Source organism: Manacus vitellinus, unplaced genomic scaffold (assembly GCF_001715985.3).
Source record: "Manacus vitellinus isolate BGI_N305 unplaced genomic scaffold, ASM171598v3 scaffold_6_pilon, whole genome shotgun sequence".
In the NCBI taxonomy this organism is placed as follows: domain Eukaryota; kingdom Metazoa; phylum Chordata; class Aves; order Passeriformes; family Pipridae; genus Manacus; species Manacus vitellinus.
The window spans coordinates 37,854,037-37,877,719 of record NW_021940750.1 but is presented as its reverse complement, the minus strand read 5'-3'; the positions used below and the strand labels follow the sequence as shown (position 1 = coordinate 37,877,719).

Sequence of the window (23,683 nt, the reverse complement as noted above, 5' to 3'; positions counted from 1 at the left end):
CTGGGCCTTTTCACAGAGTTCTTCAAGTCGTGGTTCCTCATTTGCTTTCTCGGTGTTCAACCTAATGAATGCAATCATGGGCAGTGGGATACTTGGCTTATCCTATGCTATGGCCAACACAGGGATCATGGGCTTTAGGTAAGTTTTCAGTTTTTACGTATCCTCATTTTTAAACTCAGCTTGTAGTTTTAAGTGGAACAAAACTTGATTACTAAGGCTCCTGTGCAAATCTGAGGTAGAAATAAAATAGCATGTGCTATTCAGAATTGTTGAATAAGATCTTCCCTCTTTGGTTTAGTCATTCAGATCAGGCCTGACATAAGCCCTGCCCAGACGTTGCATTAAATTGCCACATGGTGGCAATTTCTTGGCCATTACTCCTGATAGATTGGCAGTTTCCTTTCAAAGCTGTTATCTCCTGTAGTTCCAGCAATGGGCCTTCTGGAGCAGGATGGATATGTGTCTGAAAATTGTGAATCAGCTTGTGCTTTTGTTTGCACTCAATTGTTGTACCTGCTGACCTATGGATAATGGGGCCAAAGTCACCACAGTTGTCACTTTTACCATTTTCTGAGTGTTGGTTCCACTTCACTGGAAGCTGTGTGTTTGTCTGTGTGTATGCACACACACAAACTCCTATGTTTATGTCCTTTTTGTAATCCCTATGTCAGGCCTTTGCCCTGTATAGTGTGTGTTATTTTTAGTGAACAATATAAGGAGCAGGGAACTTCACAAGTATTGGGAATGTCAAGGACCCCATGAACCATAGTCAGCAGATACCAGCCACAAAATGAGGAAATCTTGTCTTGTGGTAGCTTAGTTCTTGCAAAAGTAGCATTCTTAGAGCTAGAAAGTGCATTGTGCTGTAAAAGTGCTTTAATTGTGACTGTTTTGTGATTTTTAGTGTCTTGCTGCTGACTGTTGCCAGCCTTGCTTCTTACTCTGTGTTTCTTCTGCTCAGTATGTGCACTCAGACTGGTAAGTGAAAAGGATTTATCTAACAGTGAGCTCCGAAGTATTCCCTCAGCTCTATCACAGAATATGTGATATTGATGAGTAATGATTGCAATTAACAGCACGTTAACAGGTAGCTGTGCCTGGCTCACTGGTCTTGATTTATTTAACTATTTTAATGATTATTATTCGCCATTTAAAAATCTGAGTTTGAGATTTCTTGTGAGCTGTCGCTGCCAAACTGACTGGTTTCTAGATTTTCAGTTTTAATTGTTTTTTCAAAAAGCCTCTCTTATCTTTCCTGATACACAGATCCTGTATTTCTGCAGCGAAATTATTTTGGTGCTGGCCAGACCATGTGACATCAGTGTGTGCTGCTGTTTTCAGTGTAGGCTTAGGAGCAATGAAATAGCAGCCTTTAATTCTTCTGCTTGTAATGTGTGTATTTTGTTCCTGGTTTGGAATGGATACCTTTCAGTTTTTGTGATCAGGTTGGAGCATCATAATTGTCGTGGTGCGTTATAGATGCGGGTTTTTACGGCATTTTTTTGTGCTGAGTGGGAAGTCACGTTCCAGTCCTTGGGAACTGCCCTGCTTTGGGAATGCTCAAGTGCAAACAAATCTGCTGATGCTTTAATTCTTGCTTCCTTTAGCTGTAACTGAAACGACTGCTTCCCTGAGTTCTCGTACACAAAGATCACGTTACAGCAGGAAGTCTCTGTCTTTTCCAGTCACCTGGTTATTGTTTCCCTCTCATCTGTTTTCCTCTCTTTTCAGAGGTGGTGGGAGAAAGCTCCCGCTTCTTTCCTCCTTGGCTTTGTTTTCTTTAGCTGCCTGTGGTCTCTCAGATGATTGCTTCCTGATTCTTCTTAGATCTGCTGCTCCCGTCCTCACCTGTCCACTGATCTTCTTCACACATCCTTAAAAAACACTCCTCAGAGGTAGGGTTGCTTTTATGGTTGATACTTTTGGCTGCTTAATTATTTGGGATTAAGTCTTTGGTAATGCTTTTCTCCTCCTGGAGCTCTGCTTATTAGAAAGGAATCAGAACCTGAAACAAGTAGTTAGAAATGTACATGAGAAGCAAAAAAAAGGGTGGATTTGAGGTAATTTTGTATGGCCTTTTTTTGCCCCTTCTTTCAGGCTGAAAAATTCTGTATTACATAAGCACTAAGTGATATTAGGTTGTAAATGGTAAAATAATAATTAAATAATAATAATAATATAGTAATAATTACAGAGTTGCTTGCACCTAAATTATGGTGAGAGGGGAAAACTAAGGATTTAATTTGTCTGAAGTAAGAAGAGTTTGTATATGAACCTAGACACTTAATATGTGAGAATGTTGTCCAAAGCAGCAGTCCACCTCAAGAAAGCATTTTTAAGATGCAGACAGCTGAAAGCAAGGAGCACCACTGAAGTGACAGGATGAAGTATTTCTTGTCTGAAACAAGCACTTTACAGTTAATTATTAATTATCACCCAAAGCTAGCAGGTAGGACCAGCACCAGGACTATGTCTGGATAAGTTTGCTGGATTTATGACCTTTTGTATTTTATTTTTTTTTTTTTTAAATAAGATCTGAGATTATATTCCCTATAATTACTGTCAGTTATTGAAGTAATTAAATGTTAGATAGAGTTCTGAGTTTTTCCTTTGAACATTGTCTTTAAAAAGTGGGAAATATGACCCGTTGTACCTTGACAAACTACATGTTTGATTCCAAAGTAGGTAATTAAATGCTTTTCTTTAAAAAAATCCACATTCATTTGTGAACAGTGTTATAGTATCAATCTTAGTCCGTGGCAACAAATCAGAAAGAAATTTTAGTATTTTTATATTAAAAAAACGAACTAGAAAAATTTAAAGGGGGCTGAAGAAAAACCTTTGAAAGTGTTTGTAAACCGTTCATTAGGAAAGAGCTGACTTACAAAATACCTTCTGAAAAGGAAGCTCTAAAAATGAATTCCATTTTAAACAGAGACCAGGGTTTACTAAGCACTAGCATTTTAGTTGCAGTTTAAAAATAACTGAATAACTGAAGACGCTTCTTTATGTTGGTCTGGACCTTTGCAAAATCCAGTGATTTGTGTAGACCAAAAGGCTTAACAAAAAAAAAATATTCCCAAGTGTCAAGTGTTGTGTTGGGATTAGTTTAGTCACTGTTTTCTCCTTCTGTTAATTCAGTATGACCTGTGTTGTTTTGGGCTGATAAAGGCTAAGCTTGCTCTGTAAAGCAGAGGAACTGGGAGTTTAAATGGGATGTACTTTGAAGTTTTGTGGCTTTTTTTTTTCTTTCTTTGTTTTCTGAGTGAATCACAAATATTGCTGCTGCTATATTTGCCTATTTCACTTCACGTTTAAAGGGATAATTTCCACCGAGTGTTAATGACATGATAAAAATTAAACCAGTCAGGCAGAGCTTATTTATATAAATTGTGCTTAACATTTTGATCCATATATTCTTGAAATCTCAAAAGTAACGCAATTAAGTGTTAGGGGTTCCCAGTGTTCACAGAACTAACCTGAGTGCAGAAACAGAAATTATTCTAAGGTTTCATATTGCTATTTTGGAATTGTGTGGAAAACTGCCAGTTCTTTTTGCTGATAACTCCTCATACATGTACGCTGTGTATTTGTTGCCATGTGGTACAAACAACTCACTCTTAAATGTGTTTAACATTTTGCTGATTTTTATTTTTTGATGCCATCGAAGTTGGCTGCCTAAAATGCCCTTTTTTTTTTTTTCTCTTGTGATCAGCAACCTTATTAATAAAAAGAAGAAAAATGCAGGATAAAATTTAGTAAGACCTATTTCTTGTTTAATTATATTTGTATATAACTCATATTCCTGTGACCGGAGGTTTAAGAAATAATCCAGGTTTATGCTGAGAGCTGACTCATTTAATTTTATTTAAAATTAATCTGTTATTTCATTTACTTTTTTGGAGTGTGTTGGTGTCAGTAGTAGAGCAGCATGTGAAACTGAGAAAATCAAGTGAGAAAATGAATGAAGTTTTGTTAGGTTTCGATTGTATATTTTTGTTTTGTTTTCCACCCCTGGAGCATGTGTGCAGGACTTCAGTGAAATAAAACCACCTCATCTTGGGCAGCTGGGAGTCTGAGGCTCCAGTCCTGTCATCTGATCTCTGTGTCTCCCATGTCCCGTGTCATTTGCTGCAGTGGGGCTTCACTCAGGTGTGAAGGGCTGCCCCAGCAGCTCAGGTTGCAGGGCTGGGCCCTAAATTAAGATGTGACAGGAGCAGGAGCAGGATTTTACCAAACAGAACCAAGGAAGAGAAACTAAGTGTTGTGACAGTAAAATTACATGGGTTTGAGGGGAATTTTTACCCTCTGAAGGGTTAAAACTTGTGGGGCCATTTCATTATATCCCGAGAAAGTGAGTGGTTTTTCTCAGGGAACTTTCATCCTTTTGATATCACTTGAGTTTCTAATAACAAAATACAGAGTAACAATGAAAGGCTTTAATATGATTTCCTTCTCTCTGAGAAGGGATTGCTTTGAGTTACCAGCAATATTAGAAGTGAGCTTCAGCTAAAACCCAACAAAATTATACAAGAAACCACAGGCTGGTTTAATGTCATTATGTAAGTTGGGTGCAGGATTTTTGTTTTGTTCTGGGTTTTGCTTTGCTGTTGTTTTGGTTTAGTTTTTTTTTTTTTTAATAATAGATTTCAACTAAGGAAGGTGTTTACCTTCAGCTCTCTTAAAAACAAATAGTGCCTGACTTTTAAAAGCTGGCGAGATGGTGATGTTTGTATTTGTAGAAAGATGAAAATTTATCCTCTGTTATCATCTTTATTTAGAAAAAAAAGTGTGCTCTTTTAAGAAACAAAATATAGAAATATCTTATGTCTAATTCTTGAGGCTAATTTCATAATTCTTCACCTATGGAAAAAGTCTTTGGAAGAAGGCAATTTGTCATTAATGTATGACTTATTTTTTAAATATTAGCACTTTAAATATTAAATTGAGTTTCTGTTGAGTCTCTGAATGTTTCAGCACAGAGCTGTATTTTATAGCAGGGGTACAGGCATATATAAAAGCTATTTTGTAAATAAAAAATGCTATAGAATGCTCTTTTGACCTGAATTACATTCATTTAAAAAGGGGGAAGAAGGCAAAGATAGAGCTTCCAAGCGATTTTGAAGTTAGAAATATTTTAGCTTTTTTTTTTTTTTCCTTACTAACAGCTGCCACATCTTATGAAGACCTTGGCCTGTTTGCCTTTGGATCAGCTGGAAAGGTGAGTATTTATTTTTACCTCTCTTTTCCTTCTTGGTCTCATGCTTCTGATATGCAACTGTCCCTTGCGTCGTAAAAAGGCACAGATGAAATAGGTTGTGTAATTACTGATGCCTCAGTGTGCTGGAAATTCTGTTACAGCCTGAAGCTTTTCACTAGGTTTCAGTACATGTTTCTGGACTGTGGAAGCCCAAACTTCAGTTAAATGTAAAATAGACCCTCCTTAAAATGCCAGGTTTTTAGCTGTGAGCACAAATGTGCTCCCTGGCGTTGTTGTCCGGCGGGCTCAGCACTCGGGCTCAGGTTTGTTACAGTCCCCTCGTGCCTTGGCTGGAAACTGCTGAGGGACAGGTGAGTGATCCACTGTTGGTGTTCCAGCATTTCACAGGGATCTAAGGTAAGGGATTGTCTTTCATGCAATCTCCACAACAGGAACAACTAAGAGTACGTTTCCTGCGTGGTATTTTTTTTGTTTTATTTAATAAGCTCTTCACATGAATGTTTCTTACTTAGTTTTTTAATCATAAAACATCAACAAAACCCAACAAATAAACAATCAAAAAACCAACAAAACCACCAGTAAACTAACCATTTCTGGTATAAGAGTAATCAAAATGTTAGCTGTGTTTTTTTAGGTGTGTACTGGATCCGTTTTTCCTAACAGACAATGTTATCCAGTAATACTGGGTGCACAGGAAATATTGCCTGTGAGTACTGCACACTTATTATTATGAATTCTATGCTCTGTGTTTCAGTAACTAAAAGCAGGTTTTACCACACAGAAGTATGATTTTAATATTTTACTGAAACAATGTAAGTTTTTTTTTAATTAGTTCTGCTCATCAGGCTGGAGTCTGATTTTTTCATGTCTTAATGTAACCGAGAATTAAAGCTGAGATATCAGGTGTTTGTGAGACTTCCATTAGCATGAATAAGCAGATATGAGTGTAGTCTGAGGATCAATATTTATTGATCAAAGTTCTGAAGTGATCAACCTCCAGAGATAATAAGCCTTGATATTAGCAAGGTATGAAGTGCAGTTATTTTATACTGGGGCTGTTCTGCACACATTAACCATAAGCCATTGCTCGTGAAGCTCACAGAAATTTAGATCTTAAAGACAAAATAAATGTGACTTAGTTTGCCTTTTCCCTGAACCCAGGGTGAACATACATAAACCAGTCTTGGCAGATGTTTGTCTAATCTGTTATTTAAAAGCTTAAATGAAGACATTTCACAGCTTCACTATATAGCCAATGTCAGTAATTTTTTTTAATTCTCCCAAGTATACTTATTCATAATTCTCAGTTTAAATAATTTGTGCTAAAAATTATCTTTTATTTTCAGTGTGCATAGAGAGCACTGGAATATTTTTAGTTTGGGAAGCTGTTGTTTACCTAAAATAATTAACCAAAGTTCACCCAGTTTTCCTGATGAACACTTTTCCCAAACACTTATCTTTCCATCTTGAAGCATCTTTGATATTTATACAACTTTCTTAAAACTTGCCTGCAAAACAGGCTTTGCTATTTCTGATTGTGTTATCTCAGACTGTTTTCTCTATTTGCAATCTAATAACTCTAAATCATATTTTTGAGATCTTCCTGAATGCCTTGCTTTTAACTGATCTGGTTGATTTTTAGGCTTTTCTGGTTTCACCACAACCATTCTGAATTCTAATCTGTCTCTGAACAATTCTCACTTCAGTCAGGCACAGACTTTTTTTCTTTTGCTTTTTCCTCACTCATGGGGGAATGATGCAGTCAGACCACTGTAGGATCTTGCTTGAACTGACAGCTTAGGCTGACTAATTACTCTGACTAATTACTGGCTGATTAATTACTCTTGAAGTAGAGCAATTACTCAACCTTATGGTGATTTTCTTTCAAACATATTTTTTCTGAGATTTGTGAGGATGGAAATTTTCTGCCATTGGAAGGTTGCTGAGTCTCCCTTTCCAAAGGGGTGAAGTATTTGTTTCCATGTATGGCAAACTGCAAGATACCATACTTTAGGGTTTTTTTCCTTCCCTTGGTGACTTTTGAACTGACTTTGAATTCCTTTAAAGTCTGAAATGATTTTCTAGTTGATCAGTTGAAAAAAAACCGGCAACTTTGTTTTCAGATTTTATTCAAAAGTACAAATTTGTTTGTCTTTTCATTACTCAGGCTCAATTTTTTTTTCAAGTTGACTTAATGGTAGCACTCATTTAGGAGTGTTCTGCTCCTAAATCAAGAAGAGCAGTGTGTAAAAAAAAAAACTGCACCAGATGATCGTGGGATTTTAGAACTGAACTGAGAAGAAAACAGTGGGAAAACTTCATAGCCGCTTTTAAGCTTTTTTTCAGTTAGAAGTTAATTTTCTTTTGGATTCAGACAAGTATTTTAGTAGCCTGTGATCATTTTTGCTCCCATATCAGCCCCGTATGAACAATCACAAACGCTAAAGAAAAGTCTGTCTGGTTTACAAGTTCTAAAGAACAATGACATCCCTGATGGTTAAAAACACTCAAGTTTTTGGAGTGAGGAAGTGCACTTGAGCTTGGACAAATCTCTACTGTCTGTCTTTTCAGAGCTAAATGATCACTTTCATTTGTATTCACCTGATATAAGTTAGGAAGCACTTACATGTTTTCAGTGATTTAAACCCCTGATCTTCTGCAGATCTGTGTTAGTATTCTTGTTTTGTCATCTCCGAATAAAAATGCCTGATTTTCAGGGAGGACTTTTTTTGCTTTCGTGTTCATTTTTGGCTTGTGTTGGTTTCCATGTGTTAAACTCTTCACCAAGGAGAAGATGCCCTTCCTCTCAGGACTAGTTATCGCTGCCACATCTGGTCTGGTTAAGATGATACACATGTGTTTTATGGCTGCCGGGGACATACGATTTTAGTTACCCTTACCCTTTCTAAAGAAATCAATTCTTTTTTTATAGGTCCTGGTTGCAACTACAATAATTATCCAGAATATTGGAGGTAAGAAACTTCAGATGCTGCACATGAACTGTGTGGAGTATAACCTTACAGGCTGCACAGCTCCACAGACACCAAAGGCAATAATTAAATTAAAGTGCTCTTAAGAGGACAGAAAACTTAAAGGAAAGGCTTATGTGATCATGCTAAGCAGAGGGGCTGTAGTCATGGGGTAGATGGGGGCAGTTACAGGGGTTGGGTTGTGTGCCTGTTGCTGCATCCCAGGATGTGGAGCACATCCATTAGAGCTGCCACTGCTGGTTGGAAGGGGCTGAGGAAGCAGCATCTCTGCTCCACTGTTCTTCACATTTGTTTCTGGTAGCTGCACTTTATCAGATCATGTGTTTTGGGTTTTGCTGTTGGAACCTGCCTATGCATTTTAGTGATTTGTGTAACAACTGAATGTTTACTTAGCTCTGATGTTTCATATGTTCTGCATTAATGGGAGCCTTTTTTTCCCCTGTTAGTTCAATACCTTGTTATTTGGGGGAGTTGTTTATCTTCCCAACTTAGTTCATGTGGGCTGATATGCTGACATATGCTGGGCTGTCCTCTTACACTTATTTTGTCTTCCTTGGTGCGTGGCTTAATAAAATTACACTACCTGGTTTTGTATTTAAACTCTTACTCAGGGATGCTTGCATATCTGACGGTCACTAGGTAGTATTGCCCTTAGAAATTATTTGTCTGAAAGTAGACAGTGTTTAACAGAACAATTTTAGATTTTTTTGGCTCTAAATGTTTTGGATATTTTCTTTTAAATGAGGGAATCATGAGAAAGCTCCCTCCTCTGTCCCCTACCACCAAGAAGATACACGTGTTCACGTACATCAAAAGAAGGAAACAGCATTCCAGTGCTGTTCTTTCCTGTAGGATTACCTGTCAAGTCCAGACAATGCAGTGATTGCTGGGTTTTGTCACTGTGTAGACATCTAGAACTAGACCAAGTAACTGCTTTCATGATAAACTCAGAACATTTCTGTATGCTAAAAGTTCCAATAATAAAAGCTGCCCATTTTAAATGGCTGTAAAAATCCAAGCATTAATTTTAGGCAGGAGTGACCATATTAATTCCAAGATTAAGGACTACTTATTCATACAGGTTTTAGAGGATGTTCTGTAGCAATGAACAAATCTTTTAATTTCCTTTCCCGTTTGAGTGGATCTCTAAATACAGCACTAGAGGAGGGATACACAGTGCAGGTTCTGGAGATTCTGGGACCATGTACAAGACTCTGTGGTCAAAGGAAATATGACTCTCATTTCTTTCTCATTGCAGTTCATAACCTTCTCTGTGTCATTTTTAATAAAATTCAGCTCAGTAACTCCTTATTCCAACTTCTGCAGTGGCTTTCTGTGCCTGCAAGTTGGGCCTGGTTTGCCAACCAATGGGTTTCTATCAAACTAATTAAAAAGTAGGGGTTTGCAAGTTGAAATGCTTCTATCAAATATTTTGAGTGACCTCATTTTGATGGAAGGTTTCAAAAATTCTGGTTTGGTGGTTCTGGTTCTAAGGGCAACAGGTTTCATTGAGATGGCTTCTGTATCCAGTACATTCACTTGCAAGGGTGGCTTGTTTTCAAATGCACTGAAGAGAGAAAGCTGACTTTCCTGCCTTGAGTCTGTTGGTGTTGGTAGTGCTAAACATGCCCCAGGCTGTGAGGGTGGGTGATCTGTGGAAGCCTGGGTGGCAAGTTGGGCCTCTGGCACCTTCTCCTACCCAGCAGATGTGTTGTTCTGTCGCTGCAAGGAGCTGTCACAGCTTCTCTTTAGCAGAGCTCTGTCTGGGAGCAGATCTCCAGCTGCCTTATTTCTCTCCTTAACAACCACCTTTGGCAGTGCCCTGTGATGCTGCAGCCCAGGCCAGCCCTGTGTCAGGAACCAGCTTTGAGGGTGACTGCACTGCAGGCTGACAGGCTGCTGAAAAAGAATAAGGAAGGTCGAATAATTCACTTCTCAGGGCCTTGACTCTTGAAGGACTGCATGGAAAGAAAGGAATTTTTCTTGTCTTTCTGGTCCTTCTGCAGATTTTAAACGGGAGTGGTGAAACTGTGGAGTATAGTTTGTCCTTGAATGGGATCCATGCTGGGATTAAGTGTAAAACTTGGGCTCTGCCCACAGTGCCTTTTGGTAGGTGTTCCCCTCTCTTTGTTTTTCTGTGTGAAGGGACCAGCAGCACGGTGCCTGTTGGGCAGACATCCAGACTCTGTCAACATCTTTGATGTCAGAGTAAGGCTAAAAATAAAATTGTTTTCTGTTACCTCTTCCATCATCAGACCTGGGCACGTTGCATCATACGGTGTCTTATTTCACAAATGATGGGAGAGCATAAGATAATGAAAGATGCCTTGGGGCTAAAATAAGCAACTCTGCCAGGGTTACTGTCACTATCTGCATCTGCTCTGGGCTTTTTTTACAGTTTTGTCTGATCCCTTCTAAAAATAATCTAAGTGCAGAAATGATTTACATTAATTTGTGGTGGAGAGAGCGTTTTAGTATTCATTTTAATAGTTATGCTTTCCAATTTGTCATCTTTGCTTTTTTTTTAAAAAGAAAGCTTAATGTGCAAATTTGAATGTGACGTTCTAATTGCATGCACTTAGGGATTTGTGTAGATAGGGGAATTGATTTTTTTCTACTGGCAGGATATCTAACTTAAAAAAAAAAATAAAAAATTTTGTACAGCTGCAGGAAAGCACTGGTTGGTCAAATTTGCAATTTAAAAAGTTAAAAAAAATTACTTCAAGTGCACTGCTTGGAATTTTAACATATCTCTCTAACAAGAGTGTTCAACTTTTCCTGCAGATTTTTAATCATCCCTTGGAACACTTTGTAATGTTGATTCAAGTAACACAAATTAAATACCAAAATCCATTTAAGTACCAAGGATTAACTAAGGATGCATCAGGATAATGCAATATCCAAATGTAAATTAAGGTAATTTTAGTGCTGTGTCTTAAAGACTTTATAGAATATGTACAGCTTAGAGTGATTAAACTTGGAGAAGATTTGCCTTGCTTTCCTTATAATCAGTATGTTCTTGTTCTTGCAATGTAGGTATTGTTAATAAAGGGAAGCCAAAAGGTTGAGTGGGAGGGCCAGTGCTACTAATTTTTATGTTGCTCTGTTTGTCAGCATTTTGGCCCAATCCAGCAGCCCTTTGATGTAAATAACTAGTGATTGGTTACATGTGAACTGCCCTGTTCTAGAAGGGGCTGGTTAGTTGTGTGTGGGGGTGCAAAGTGGACCTGAGGGAGGGGACCATCACATTGCACCTACCGGGCTGTCAGTTTGTCCATCCGCTCCTCCCGACCCTTCCCTGCCACCCACATCTTTCCCTGGCGTGATTTTCCCAATGTCCATTTCTTGCCTGCTGTGCAGAAGAGGATCTTGAAGGGTTCCAGATCCTGTCAGGTGCCCTCGAAGAGAGGAGAGGGGAAGTTGCAGCCCTGGAGGCACACGGGGAGGGAGGGAGGCTGCTATCGAAAACACTGAGTTCCACGGCTCTGCTGGCTCTTCGTGTCATCCTTCCCAGAGCAACTGGAGTTGGACGGAGTCCCTGCTATTGTTTTCATAGCTTTGTGTTTCTAGGAAGTGAGGGATGAGGCACAGGGGGCCAAAGCCCTTCCCCCTCTCCTGCCAGGAAAGCTCTGTGAGCTTCCTAGGTGCTTTCCTAAGGTGAGGAAGGCAGACAGTAGTTTCTCCTTCTAGAATTATCCTCTCTGGATGTGACTGAAAAGGAGGCCCACGTGCCCGAGAGAAAATCTTCAGGAATCTTGCAGTAAAGACAGAGAAGGGCTGATTTTAGCAAGGCTGGTGGAAAAATGGAGGCAAACACAATGAAGTATTGCACAAGAGCAGCCCGTTGCCAACACTAACAAATCTCCAGCACCGAGGTCGAGCAGGAAGCATGCGGAGTTTTCCAGCGTGCTTCCCAGGGCTGCGGGCTGCCACCAGCTCAAGGTCACCGCTGCTGGAGATGGGGCCTGCTGGCTGGGATACACACAGACATCAGCCCAAACTGCTGAGAGCAGGAGTCTAATTATTTAAAATTTATTAGCAGCGGGATTAAGTGCTCCAGTAGAACCTGCAGTGCAGACGTGTAGCTTGGGTGGGTCCACGTGAGGAGTTTCTGCAACGGGTTTTATTTCTTTTCCATTGCTTCAGATAGGCTGAGATACACAGGGTGCTGGGGGTCAGTGTGAGTAACTCACCTGCCTTGGCTTGTGCCCAGGTAGTCATTCTTTGGAACTAAGCTTTCCAGACAGCTGTCTTAATTTTACAAAGAATTATTTGCATTCTAGCATAAATACAGTTTAATTCACTATAATTTCTGTAACTGGTGCTTGCCGATTTTGCTTCCATATTCTGCACTTCACATGTCCTCGATAGGTACACGTTTCTCTTCTTTCTAAGAAAAAGTGATGAGGCAGAAAAGGTTGTTCCGTGTCCCTGGAGCGCTGTTGTATCCTCGGCGCTGCCTGAGCGCTGGGGGCAGGAACTGGGAGCTGCAGGATCAGTTCCAATGGGCGATGCTGTTCTGTAGCTGCATTTTATGGCCTCTTAATACAGTCAGGGTGACAGACAATACAGAGAGACCCCGCTGTGAGTGCAGTACACCCTAAATATGTATTTACATTCGGGTGGTTCGTATTTTTCAGGCGTCCCGAAGTGAATCGAGAGGCGTAACCACCGGGAAAGGCAGATCCTTAAAAACAGCAGCACCACCATCTGCTGGCCTGGCCCGGCCCCACACGCCCTGGGCCGCCTTCCCGGGAGAGCTGCCGGCAGCCCGGCGCCTCGGGAACCTCCAGCCTTCTCCTGCTCTATTCCACATCCCCTTCCCTTTGTTTTTCTGCGGGGTAAACAATGAAATATTTAACTTACCTCCTCCCCATGCAAATTTATATATGTGTGCTTTCTGTGAGTCACTGCTTGCAGAGACTAAAGACCTTGTTTTATCAAGTTAATTGGGCGATTTCCTATTGCAAATTATTTTCTTTTGTGTTTTTTCCTTTTTTTTTTTCCCCAGAGTTCATTCATTCTGCAATTTAGTTCTAAAAGTATTTACAAAATTTGTTTCAAATTTAAACAGAGCAAATTTTTTTTTCAGAATGAGGGGGTGGGTGAGAATAACCTTCTTTTTGTAAGCAGAGAAAACAATACTCAACCAACTTTGAAAATAAATGAATGGTGCAAATTATGGAAGAAAAAAAAATACAGCTTGTTACATGCTGAGACCTGCATCCTTAATACCTTAAGAAATTACTGAGCTTCCTTAAAGTATGGGAAATCTAATTCTGTTTTCAAACAAACTCAAATGTTTGTTTTCACAGCGCGGTTTGCTTTTGACCTGAAAGCCTAATTATCCTGACTGATTCAAAGTGAGGATTTCCAGTGCAGAGCTGCCTTAATTAAGGGCAGGTTTGTCAGCTCCTGTACTAATTTAACAATTGATAACCCATGCTCCCGTGTTTTCCTGTTGCAGTGAATAGTTCTTGGAAGTTTTGACACTGTAAAGAATATTAAGCCTGCTTTAAGTAATGAAAAAGAAAAAAAACTTAAAAAAAAAAACCCCAAAAAAACAAACACACACAAAAAACAACAACAACAACAACAAAAAACCCCAACAAAATCCCAACCTGCAGCTGTACTTCAGAATGGAATATGTGATGAACTATGTAGGCAACTTTTCCTTTTTTTTTTTAGCATAAATGTACACATGTAATCAAACTAATGAAGTTTTACCAAAATAAATCTGCTGCCCAAGTGTTCCCTATAGAATAAGAGGGACTTTTTGTTTTTTAAGCTTGCCATAGGTAAGTTCCAAAAAAAATTAGGGTAAAAGATAAAGGTGGAAGGAAAAGGAAGCAGGGGAGCAGAAATTCATTGGGATGAGCATCCATAATCTGAAGACTGGCAAGGAAGTTGACAATGTTTTTCACTTCTCAGAATATCTCCATGTTAACAAACATCTTTCACACACTCTGTTCTACATATGTATTTTAAAGCAGACAATTTACCCCAAGATTTTTTTTTTTAAGTTTCCACTAAGAGGAAATATTACAAACAATCCATCAAGGTATTGGGAGGCTTCTTAAAATTGAATATGTGGGGGATTCAGTGCAAAATGAACACAAAGAGCAGACTTTTAAGGCCATAAGGTGTGAGGGCTGAAGTGGTTGATGTTTTGCAGTGGCATCCATCCATCAGTCCTGATGTTTCCACAATTTGAATTATACGTATAAGAAACTCAGTGCAGCACTGAAGTACTTCCTATTCCATTCTTATTCTTTAACAGGAAGAATGGAAGCTTGCCCAAAATACTCCCTAGTTTCACTTTCTTTCCTGAGCTCCTTCCCTGCTTTCCTTTTTAACTTTGCCACATTGTTTGGATTAGGACAGATTCAATTTTGAACAACCCCTGTATCAGCAGAGGGAGGCACGAGCCCAAAGGGGTTTGTCACGTGCAGTTGATATGAAGGATCCAGCTTGGATGGGCTGGACTGTGCAGGGACTGGGAGTGTTTATTCTGCTATTTCTGCTGTTCAGCCTCTAATCTTTTTCAGTATTTTGGGAAAACTTGGTATCTTCCTGTCTGAACTCTTTGGAGGGTGAGAGTTAAAAGCGTTTTCATTTATCTCCTTTATTTATAGATATTTATGAGGAGTCCCTGTTTTACCTGGTATTCCCTCAGCTGAAAATCAAGGTTGCTCTGTCTACTTTTGACTCCCAAATATTTTTGGAAGTAGGAACTGTGGAGCCTGCATGTTTTTATTGATCCAGTCTCGTTTTTTCCCAGCCTTCTGTCTTCTCTTGTGGGAAGGCTGGAAGGGAGCTTGCTTCCATTTTTCCACAGTGCTTAACATCTTTATAGAGCTCTAATATTATCAGTAGTAGATGAGGGAAAACTGATCAGAAAAGTTGGTCAGCCTGTTTAGTTAAATGATTTGAAGGGATTTATCACAAATAAATTTAATATATATATTCTCTGGTGTAATTGCTATGGACTTCAGCATTTGGTCTCGTTTTGGATAGGACAGTAAGAAAAAGTTACACTTTTTTTTTTTTTTCCTAGTAACCAAAAAGCCATCCACATATTTGATTTTAAGATTGGGCTACCTCAGAAGAGATTTTGGGGACAGTTTTAAAAACATAACCTTGGCTTCCCTTTTCTCCAGCACCTAATGTTTTTTCAGGTAGGGACACATATCTTCAGTGCTGAACAATGTTGTAGCACAGCAAGGGCATTCTGAGTTATATATGCATGGTATGTATATTTTAGAGAGTCACAGCTCATGGTGGCACTGCAGGCTATAATAATGGAAGTGTAAAGCAAATATATTTTGTATTTATCAAACATCTTTTTTCTGTCAGAGAGCTAGTACCAAGCTTTCAGAACACGATGAAGTGATACGTATTTTAAGAGTGTAGTTTCTTGCTGCTTTCAAGGAGCCTGTTGAATAATAAACTATGAATATAATTTTGATTTCTGCTGAATACTGGTCTATGGCCTGTTGAGATGTTCAGAACTGCTTAGTTCTCCATCGAGTAGCTCCTGGTGCCTACTGAAAATTATCTAAAACTAGCATAATAGGTGCAAATTTGGGACCTGAAAATTAGGAAGTGACTGTACGAAGGTTGCTCATGTAGTTGTAGTTCAGGACTTCCTGCATCTGCATATTGCTGGAGCCTCAGACTGTGCCCTTGCACACAGTTTGTTCTGCAGGAAACCTGTCTCGTTCAGTCCCAAAATAGATGCCTCATGTCAGTGTTTCAGAGTGGAATAAATCAGAGCCCACGGTGGGGTTTTGTTGTGCTCACTTGTGTCACAGTTCGGTCTCGTGGCTGTGTAATCTCTTCCTTCCGTTCCACATCAGGGCTGCCAAGCAGAGCTGACATTTAACTTGCACAATGTAACTTGACGTGGCTTCGCTCGTGGTGGGTGTCAGGGAAGTGAAGTACAATTTGTTATTTGGAGCAAAGGATGCAGGACTTTTTGTCTGTCATGTTCTATGCACTTTATTCCCAGAGTAGGAATTCCTACTTTATTTATTCCTACTCAAGGAATAAAGTGCATAGAACACGACAGACAAAATTCTGTTGTATTGTTTTAGGTTTTTTTCTTGGTTTAGTTTCAGCTTTAAAACACCAAACAAACCATGTTCTTTGCTCACTTTTGTAGTGTGTCTCAGAGTTACACAGTGTCTCACTTGGCACTGAGTAAAGCCACAACGAGCTGCTTCTCTGAGGAGAATTAAAATTGTGTTTGTAAGTGAACTAAAAGCAGGATTTGGCTTTTTAAACTGTATTTACTGTGGGCATCCTGCTCAGGTTTATGTATGAGATTCAGGTCTTATTTAAGCTTCAGGATAGAAATAAAATTATTTATTATTAATTATTCATCTTGTAGAACAAATAAGAAAATATAAAGAGGGGGGAGAAAATCCTACTATGGGAGATTGTTTCCCACATGCCCAGAGAAAGGAAGGAGAATGCAAGTTTCTTGGTGCAGGATTGGCTCCCTCCTTAGGAGTGGAATTCAGTGAAATAGGACTCCTCCTAAAAACAAAGAGTAAGTGCACAACAAAGGATAAGTGATCAAATGATTAGCCAGAGGCTAATAGGAATGCAAGGGCAGAGTGACAGATTGCATATTAGGAGGAAATCTGATCTGGAAATTAATTCAAAGCTTTCTGCAGCGGGGACTGCAAAAGAACCGGTTTTGAAATCTTCCTGAAGGACATAAATACATGCAAATTCTGACTTGCTTGTGTATAAAGTATTGTGTCATACAAGAAAGAGAGATAATGGATAAATAAAGTTGAATTACAATTCAGCAAAGTTTTCCTCTCCCTCTTAATTTTTTTTTTAAATTTAGGGTGAAATCTGCATCTGCCTGCAGCTTACTGTGAGAAACTGTGTTGATTTACTTACAAATTCTGGTGATTTAGAAATATGCATGCTGCAGCCTTCTCTGTGGTTGGATCTACATTCTGTTGTGTGCAAACAGGAGAATAAATCAGGACAGCAGATAAATAGCTCACCAGGCACAATCAACAGCTATGTGTCAACAGGGAAATGCTCTTGAATATTGGGAAAAAAAGTGCTTTTAATTATGAAGAAGTGAATATTTCCTTAATTAGTGATGTGCCAAATTGGTTTTAATTTAACCTTGTGGTAGGTAGATGTCACTTTGTATTAATGGAATTTGCTTTCTTTATAGAGACCACATTACCTTTCTTCAAAATGTAACAGTAACTGCTGTAGGACACCAGTGTCTGAGTCCACACTTCTTTTAAGGTTCAAAACATTCCTTAAAAAAAAACCCAAACCAAATATCAGCTTATGGAAGTTTACTGATTTACCTTTCCAAGATGTATGTTTTAATTTTAAAGCATTAATAAATATGGCACGGTAAAATTCTACAGAATTACTGAGTACAGAACAGTAAAATTTGAACACAACAGAAGAATTTCTGTCAAGAATTAAATGCAACTAAAGTTTTATTGGCAAGTTACTAAAATTACTGGATGCTGAAGGATGGAAATTAGTTTCATGTAGGCTTTGATATTTGTTGAAGCTCTTTGTAAAGCTGACTTTTCTGAGTAATTTTCTGCTAGTTTTTAATTCATTTAAACACTTGCTGCTTACATGAAAAAGTGACATGAACAGTGTGTGAAGGTGTCAGATTAGTGTAAGTTGTAATTTAATAACCCTCCCATTTATGCCTTTGATCATTTTATGTAGTAAAGGAGAAAACTGACACAGTGAAGGAGTTTTTGGAGTTATGTGTTTGTATCATTGCTTTCTGCTGAATAGAATTATAAACACTTAATTTCAAGTCAACGCTTTTGTAGGAGTACCTAGTAATTTCTCTTCTGATTGGCAGTTCCTGTATATTTTGCACTTGATGTTGTTGCTGGTATCTTCTGGCTGGTGGGTTTAGCGTGAGAATCAGGGGTCTGTCACTGATAATCCTCTTAGCTCTGAGGGCCAAACTTTGCAGTATATAAAAATCCCTTTGAAGTCCTATTCTTTTATATAAATTTCTGTCATATAATTATTTAGTACAACAGCAGTAGAACAACACTAAAAACAGAGTCATTAAAGAAGCCTACTGTACTGATAGAAATAAATATTTTTTACTCTCATCATTAATAATGTCTCATGAAGAAGAAGGAGTCGTCCTGCAGCCTCGTCGTCCGTCTCTCACCCGTAGGTCTGTATTGCCAGGTAAAAGGTCAGACCTGTGTATTATATCATCCTGCCTTTTAGTCCTTTGGATTCCAAGACTCACATTGTAGCAGCCTCTTTGGAGGCATTAGCTGACATCAGTGCAACACTGGGGGACTTGCAGCTATTTTTAAAGGAAGTGTGTGAGAGACTAAATTCTGGTTCTGGTGCCGTGGTGTCTGATGCAGAGCCGGGATGTTCCAGCCGGAACCACGCCGGTTCAGCCGTGCTGGCTGTCACAGCCAGAGATGTTGGTATTGTATTCCTCTGCTAAATCTGTCCTGCTTCTCTTTGCAGCCATGTCATCTTATCTGTTAATTGTGAAGTCCGAGCTTCCTGGGGCTGTTGCAGGATTCTTGAGTGGAGCCGAGAGCGGGTAAGGAAAAATGCTTCATGTCGTGCACTCTGTATTTGTCCTGAAGGAAAAAGCAGATCAGGACTGCTGAAGGAGGTGGGTGCTGACACTTCCTCTGATCTGAAAAAAAAAAAAAAAATAGTTATTTACAGTGGTTGTTGGAATATAAAATGTATTTGGCAAGTGCAAGTGTTCTACTGCACACAGAGCGGGATTCTTTCCTCATAGCCATTTCCCATCAGACGACCTTAAAGTCAGTGGCAAAACTCCATCTACAAGAATCTCCCTTCTGTAAAAATTTAAAAGGGGAAGCAGGATGGAAAGGAGGAGAAACATTTAAACTGCTGTCATGTTATCACTTCACATATTTCAAAACCACAGGACAAAAAACGGCAGGCATTTATATTTAAATATTTTGTTGTCTTGCTCTAGTAATTGGACTTGTCATGGGAAAAATGCCAGGTTTCCAGACTTGGTTTATAATTCCTTGACTTGGCTCCCAGTAAAGAAATGATTCTTTGCAGTTGAGCTGTAAAGCTGTGTGTAAGGAGTGTGTCCCTCACGTTTCCATCAGAACTGTCGCAAGGAATCTGTGCCTGTGCTAAGGCAAACACTGCAGCTTCAGCACTGAAATACCTTGTTTGAGTTCTTCCAGTGCTGCTGTTCCAGTCCACTGTCATTCATAACAGTGTATCTTGGACGGGGTTACAGCTGTTTTTCCAAATTGCTATTTTCAGATGTTTTGAGCTCAAAACTTTCTCTGGATTGAAATGTGCTGAAATTGTCTCAAGGCTGTGCGATGCTTGTATTATTCCTGAATGTTGTGGATGAATTTTAAGTGAAATCAGTTTGTTAAAAGGTACCTTAGTTAATTTTATAATTTTTCACTTACAACTTAGAAATTTTATAATGAATTTGAGAAACGAACTGTGGTTGTAATCTTGCTTTCTGTCTTTCTGCCCTTTTGACCCTTACAGTTTTGGTAAGGTTTCTGTTGGTTTTCTTTTTTCTTTTTTTTTTAAAGTATTATATTTTATGTGTGGATGTAATTTTTAGACTGCTAATGTATCTCTTCCAGCTGTGGTAGTCATCAGCTTTTCAGTTGGGTGTTATAACCTTCTTCAAGATCATACATTAACCCCACTCTCCATACACGCTGGCCTTGAGCTGCTGCTGTATGTGCTGAATGTGTGTTCCAGTCTGTCTGTCTCCAAATTCAGTATCTTTAAATCTCTTACTACTGGTTTTAATTTTATGTCAGCTCTGTTCATGCAAAGTGACTTTTCCCAGCAAAGACACACTTTAAAACAAACAGCTTAAGAAAACTCGTAGTGGGTAGAACCCGGAGGTCCCACGTGTTGCTCAAAGGATTTTTTTTGTCTGGAAAAGGCAGCATGAAAAACTGCTTTATTAAGGTGGCTGTGTGATAATGCACCTCAGATCTTCTGGATGGGAACACTGGTGAAGGCACAGGCAGGTTACAGTGCTGAAGTGGTTATTACAGATCACCTGGGCTGTGTAATCCTCAGTGCACTGTCAGCACTGCCAACACCCACGCTTCTTCCTTCGCTGAAATTACAGTTTGAGGTGGCAATGAAGTTCAGCTTTGCATTTGGAAAGAGCTGAGATTGACCATAGGAATCCTAACCACGGCTCCAGTGGTGATTGGCAGCCCAGGTCTCATCCAGTTCCTGCCTCTGTTAACGGGAGTTCTTCCACTGATCAATATTTATTTGACACGATTTCCCTCCCCTAATACTTGTCCAAGCAAAGTTTTCAAGTGCAGTGGTCAAGCAGTGTTCCAGCTACATGCACACAGCTGACCTTCTCTGTATGCTCACATCTATATTTTATTTCTTTTGCCATATTACTGGCCGTGGTGGATCACAATCTTTTGTTTCTGTGGATTTCCCCACAGATGTTAAGTGTACGTTTTTTCCAGCAGACATTTTAAATTGTAGGCAATGTTTCAACAAAAATAGGTAATCAAATATCAAGCCTAAGCAACAACTTATTTATGCAAAGGGCATAAATATTGACTAGTTTAAATCAACTTCTTTACCTGGATAACTTGTTTCCAGATGTGGTTGCACGACTGTTCTGTTTTTAAGTCATTACAGCATCTGATACACTTCCATTTGGTGCAGCATTTATCTTTAACTGTACTTAGAATGTATCAAAAGTGTCAGCTAAACTATCTGTGAAAGTGTTTTATATGCATAAACCCTCCTGAGCTGTACATTTGGGAAAACCATTTAAAGAATGTTTTGTGCATTAAATTGTTTTCATAGGTAAAGGTTGGCAGGTGTGTGTGTGTGTTTGAAAGGCTCAGAGCCAGTCCAACACATCCTCGTGCCTTTTTAAAAACAAACCCACACAATATGAACACTTGTTGATTGCAGGTGGAGATGTTTCTGTGTGCACAACAAGAATTCCACGTAGTTTTGATGACATGAGCATAGTTTCAAATGAGGGTTGTGTTAAAAAGTTGTAATTTGTGAGCCCTCTGCTAGCATTTAATGACCCTGTCAGAGGATGTGATTGATGCAATTAAGTTGTCTTGCTTGTGTGTTATATAATTGATATGGACTGAGAGTAAGATCCTAATTTAGAACATGTGAATATCTTGTTCTGCTGAATTCAGGAATGAAATTAAAGCGATTTATAAATGTCTGCTTTCAGTTAAAATATGGAGGAGGGAGGAGAAACATCTGCATGCCAAAGCATTTTCAGTAGAGTCGAGGATTTATATTCTGTATTTCATATTTGGAACGCTTTTATCATACGGGATTAAATTTGCAGATCAAATTGATTTTAGAGGCAATATCAAAACATTTATTCTGCCTTTGGAAAATAAGTGTATTTTTACAACAGTACTTTGAGGAGAAAATGGGTGTATTTTTTGATAACCAGGAAATTGTCCCCTGTTCAGTTTTTTTGAGGTATTTTTCGGTATAAGAATTGGTATTCCAAAATTAAGGAGTTTACAAAATTGTGTTTTCTCCCTCCCATCACCTCATTGCCATTCTTCTCTCTCTTCCCCCCTTCACGCACAGTAAAGTAACCAAAATAATTTCCTCTCTGTCCTGCTGAGCTGGTGAACCTTGACAGCAGCTGTGAGGAGACTGAAACAGAGGTCCCACATGCACACATAGTGCATTATACTTATGTCTGCTGCCATGATGCTGTTCCTCCTGATCTGAACATCCACCATACTGAAAAGAAAGAAAAAAAAGAAAGAAAAAATGTAAAAATATGTGAATGCCAAATGACAACAACGTGAAGAATAAATACTACAGCAGGGAGCTAATCTTGGCAAAGCTGCTTCTTCACTGTAGCAGTAGGAGACTTAGGCTAATGATACACTTTTTGGAGAGTGATGTATTTTAACTAATTTTTAATACAGACATTGTCACCTAATGGTCATTTTGGTTTCGATTTGGTGAAGGTGCCCTCAGCCTTGAAATCTCTCTGTTCACTTCTATAACACAAGTGGCTACCCACAATGTACAGCAGCAGTTAATATACCTGTAGGATAATTCTTCTTTAAGGCAGGTGTTATGGTGCTTTCCCTATGATAACTTGAGGTGCTGCCTGTTTATTAGGTGCTAACCATATCCTGGACTAAATAAACTGGAAGGTCAAAGGTCAGGGTGTTTATAGGTAGTAAAGTTGGAGGCTGATGTGCAAGATGTTTATCAGTACAGGATATGGTTATTGCCAAGTCAGGGGAGCCACTCTCAAGATGTTTCTGTTTCTTAACAGCTTATCCATCTGTGCTCTCCTCAGTTTGGAGGTGGGATTTTTTGATACTTCGAACAGATTTTAAATGCACGAGGACTTCACGTGCCTCTACAGGGCTTTTTTTATTATGTATAGTTTTATGGTTCAATATTATAGCAGATTTCATTATCATAATTTCAGTCTCTTTTGTCCTTTAATTTTTGTGTGGATGTATACAAAGAATGAGTGATCACTTTGTGCAAAATTGAAGAACATCCTCTTCACTGCTGTACTTTCTTATACCACCTCTGGACAGGAAACATAATTTCCAAACAACTGAAAGTTTATTACCTTGTTGTTTTCTTCTGTTGCTCGAATACTACAGTGATAGCTGTAATGAAACTTGGGTACAAGAGAAAGTTGATACGTTCAGAAAATGTAACTGTGTTTCCAAACAAATCGGTTGGATAGCTGAGATTTGTGTCTCACACCTCTTGGAAATGGTAAGGAACTAAGGTCATGGAGAAGTAATAAACTGGAAGGGAAGCTCAGCAGTGAGTGGGAATTGATGTTGCTGTTTCTTCCAGCAGTGTAAATACACACCTCACTGTAATCCAATTTAAAATACATGTGGTGTGCTCTGCAAGTACTTCTGTTGAAAATCCGTAGAGTATGAAATCCCCTTCCCTCTGATCACTGCTGTGAATCAGGGCAGGGATTTGCATATTGTGCTGCTGAGAAATAACTTGACACACATCAGACCCCTGATCCATGCAGACACTTGCCTGTGGAACATTGCAGTGCTGGTTAGTTTGGGATGATGCTCTGCCCCCTCATTGTCTGGGAGCTCTGTTTTATATCTCAGTATAGAAACCAGGAATACAAATTCATGTAAATTGTTTGTGAGACTGGAAATGATTTCTTTTTCTTGTCCTAGTGGTTATTTTGTCTAAGATCACAGTTCTAAATGAGAACATATTTTATAGGACTCTTGAGCTTTGTATCAGTCCTAAATAGATTTTCCAACAGGTCTTGGTACCTCGATGGGAGGCTGCTGCTGCTCATTACTTCAGTCTGCATTGTTTTTCCTCTTGCCCTTCTTCCTAAAATTGGTGAGTAATTAAAGGAGAGAAGCGAATATTGTTCTACTTTAGTAGCAATTACCGTTGAAGACTTTAA

The 23,683-nt window shown here is 39.0% G+C and overlaps 1 protein-coding gene across 1 annotated transcript in view; it reads left to right on the top strand.

Moving 5' to 3' along the window:
• The first annotated feature begins 6 nt into the window (after window positions 1-6).
• Window positions 7-23,683, top strand: part of SLC38A6 (solute carrier family 38 member 6) — a 41,229-nt gene continuing 17,552 nt past the window's right edge. Inside the window, exons 1-6 of the mRNA XM_029964258.1 lie at window positions 7-138; window positions 905-978; window positions 5,169-5,221; window positions 8,154-8,193; window positions 18,724-18,802; window positions 23,534-23,616. Coding sequence (XP_029820118.1) covers window positions 65-138; window positions 905-978; window positions 5,169-5,221; window positions 8,154-8,193; window positions 18,724-18,802; window positions 23,534-23,616 — 403 coding nt within the window. The 5' untranslated portion in view covers window positions 7-64. The remainder of the gene's footprint in view (window positions 139-904; window positions 979-5,168; window positions 5,222-8,153; window positions 8,194-18,723; window positions 18,803-23,533; window positions 23,617-23,683) is intronic.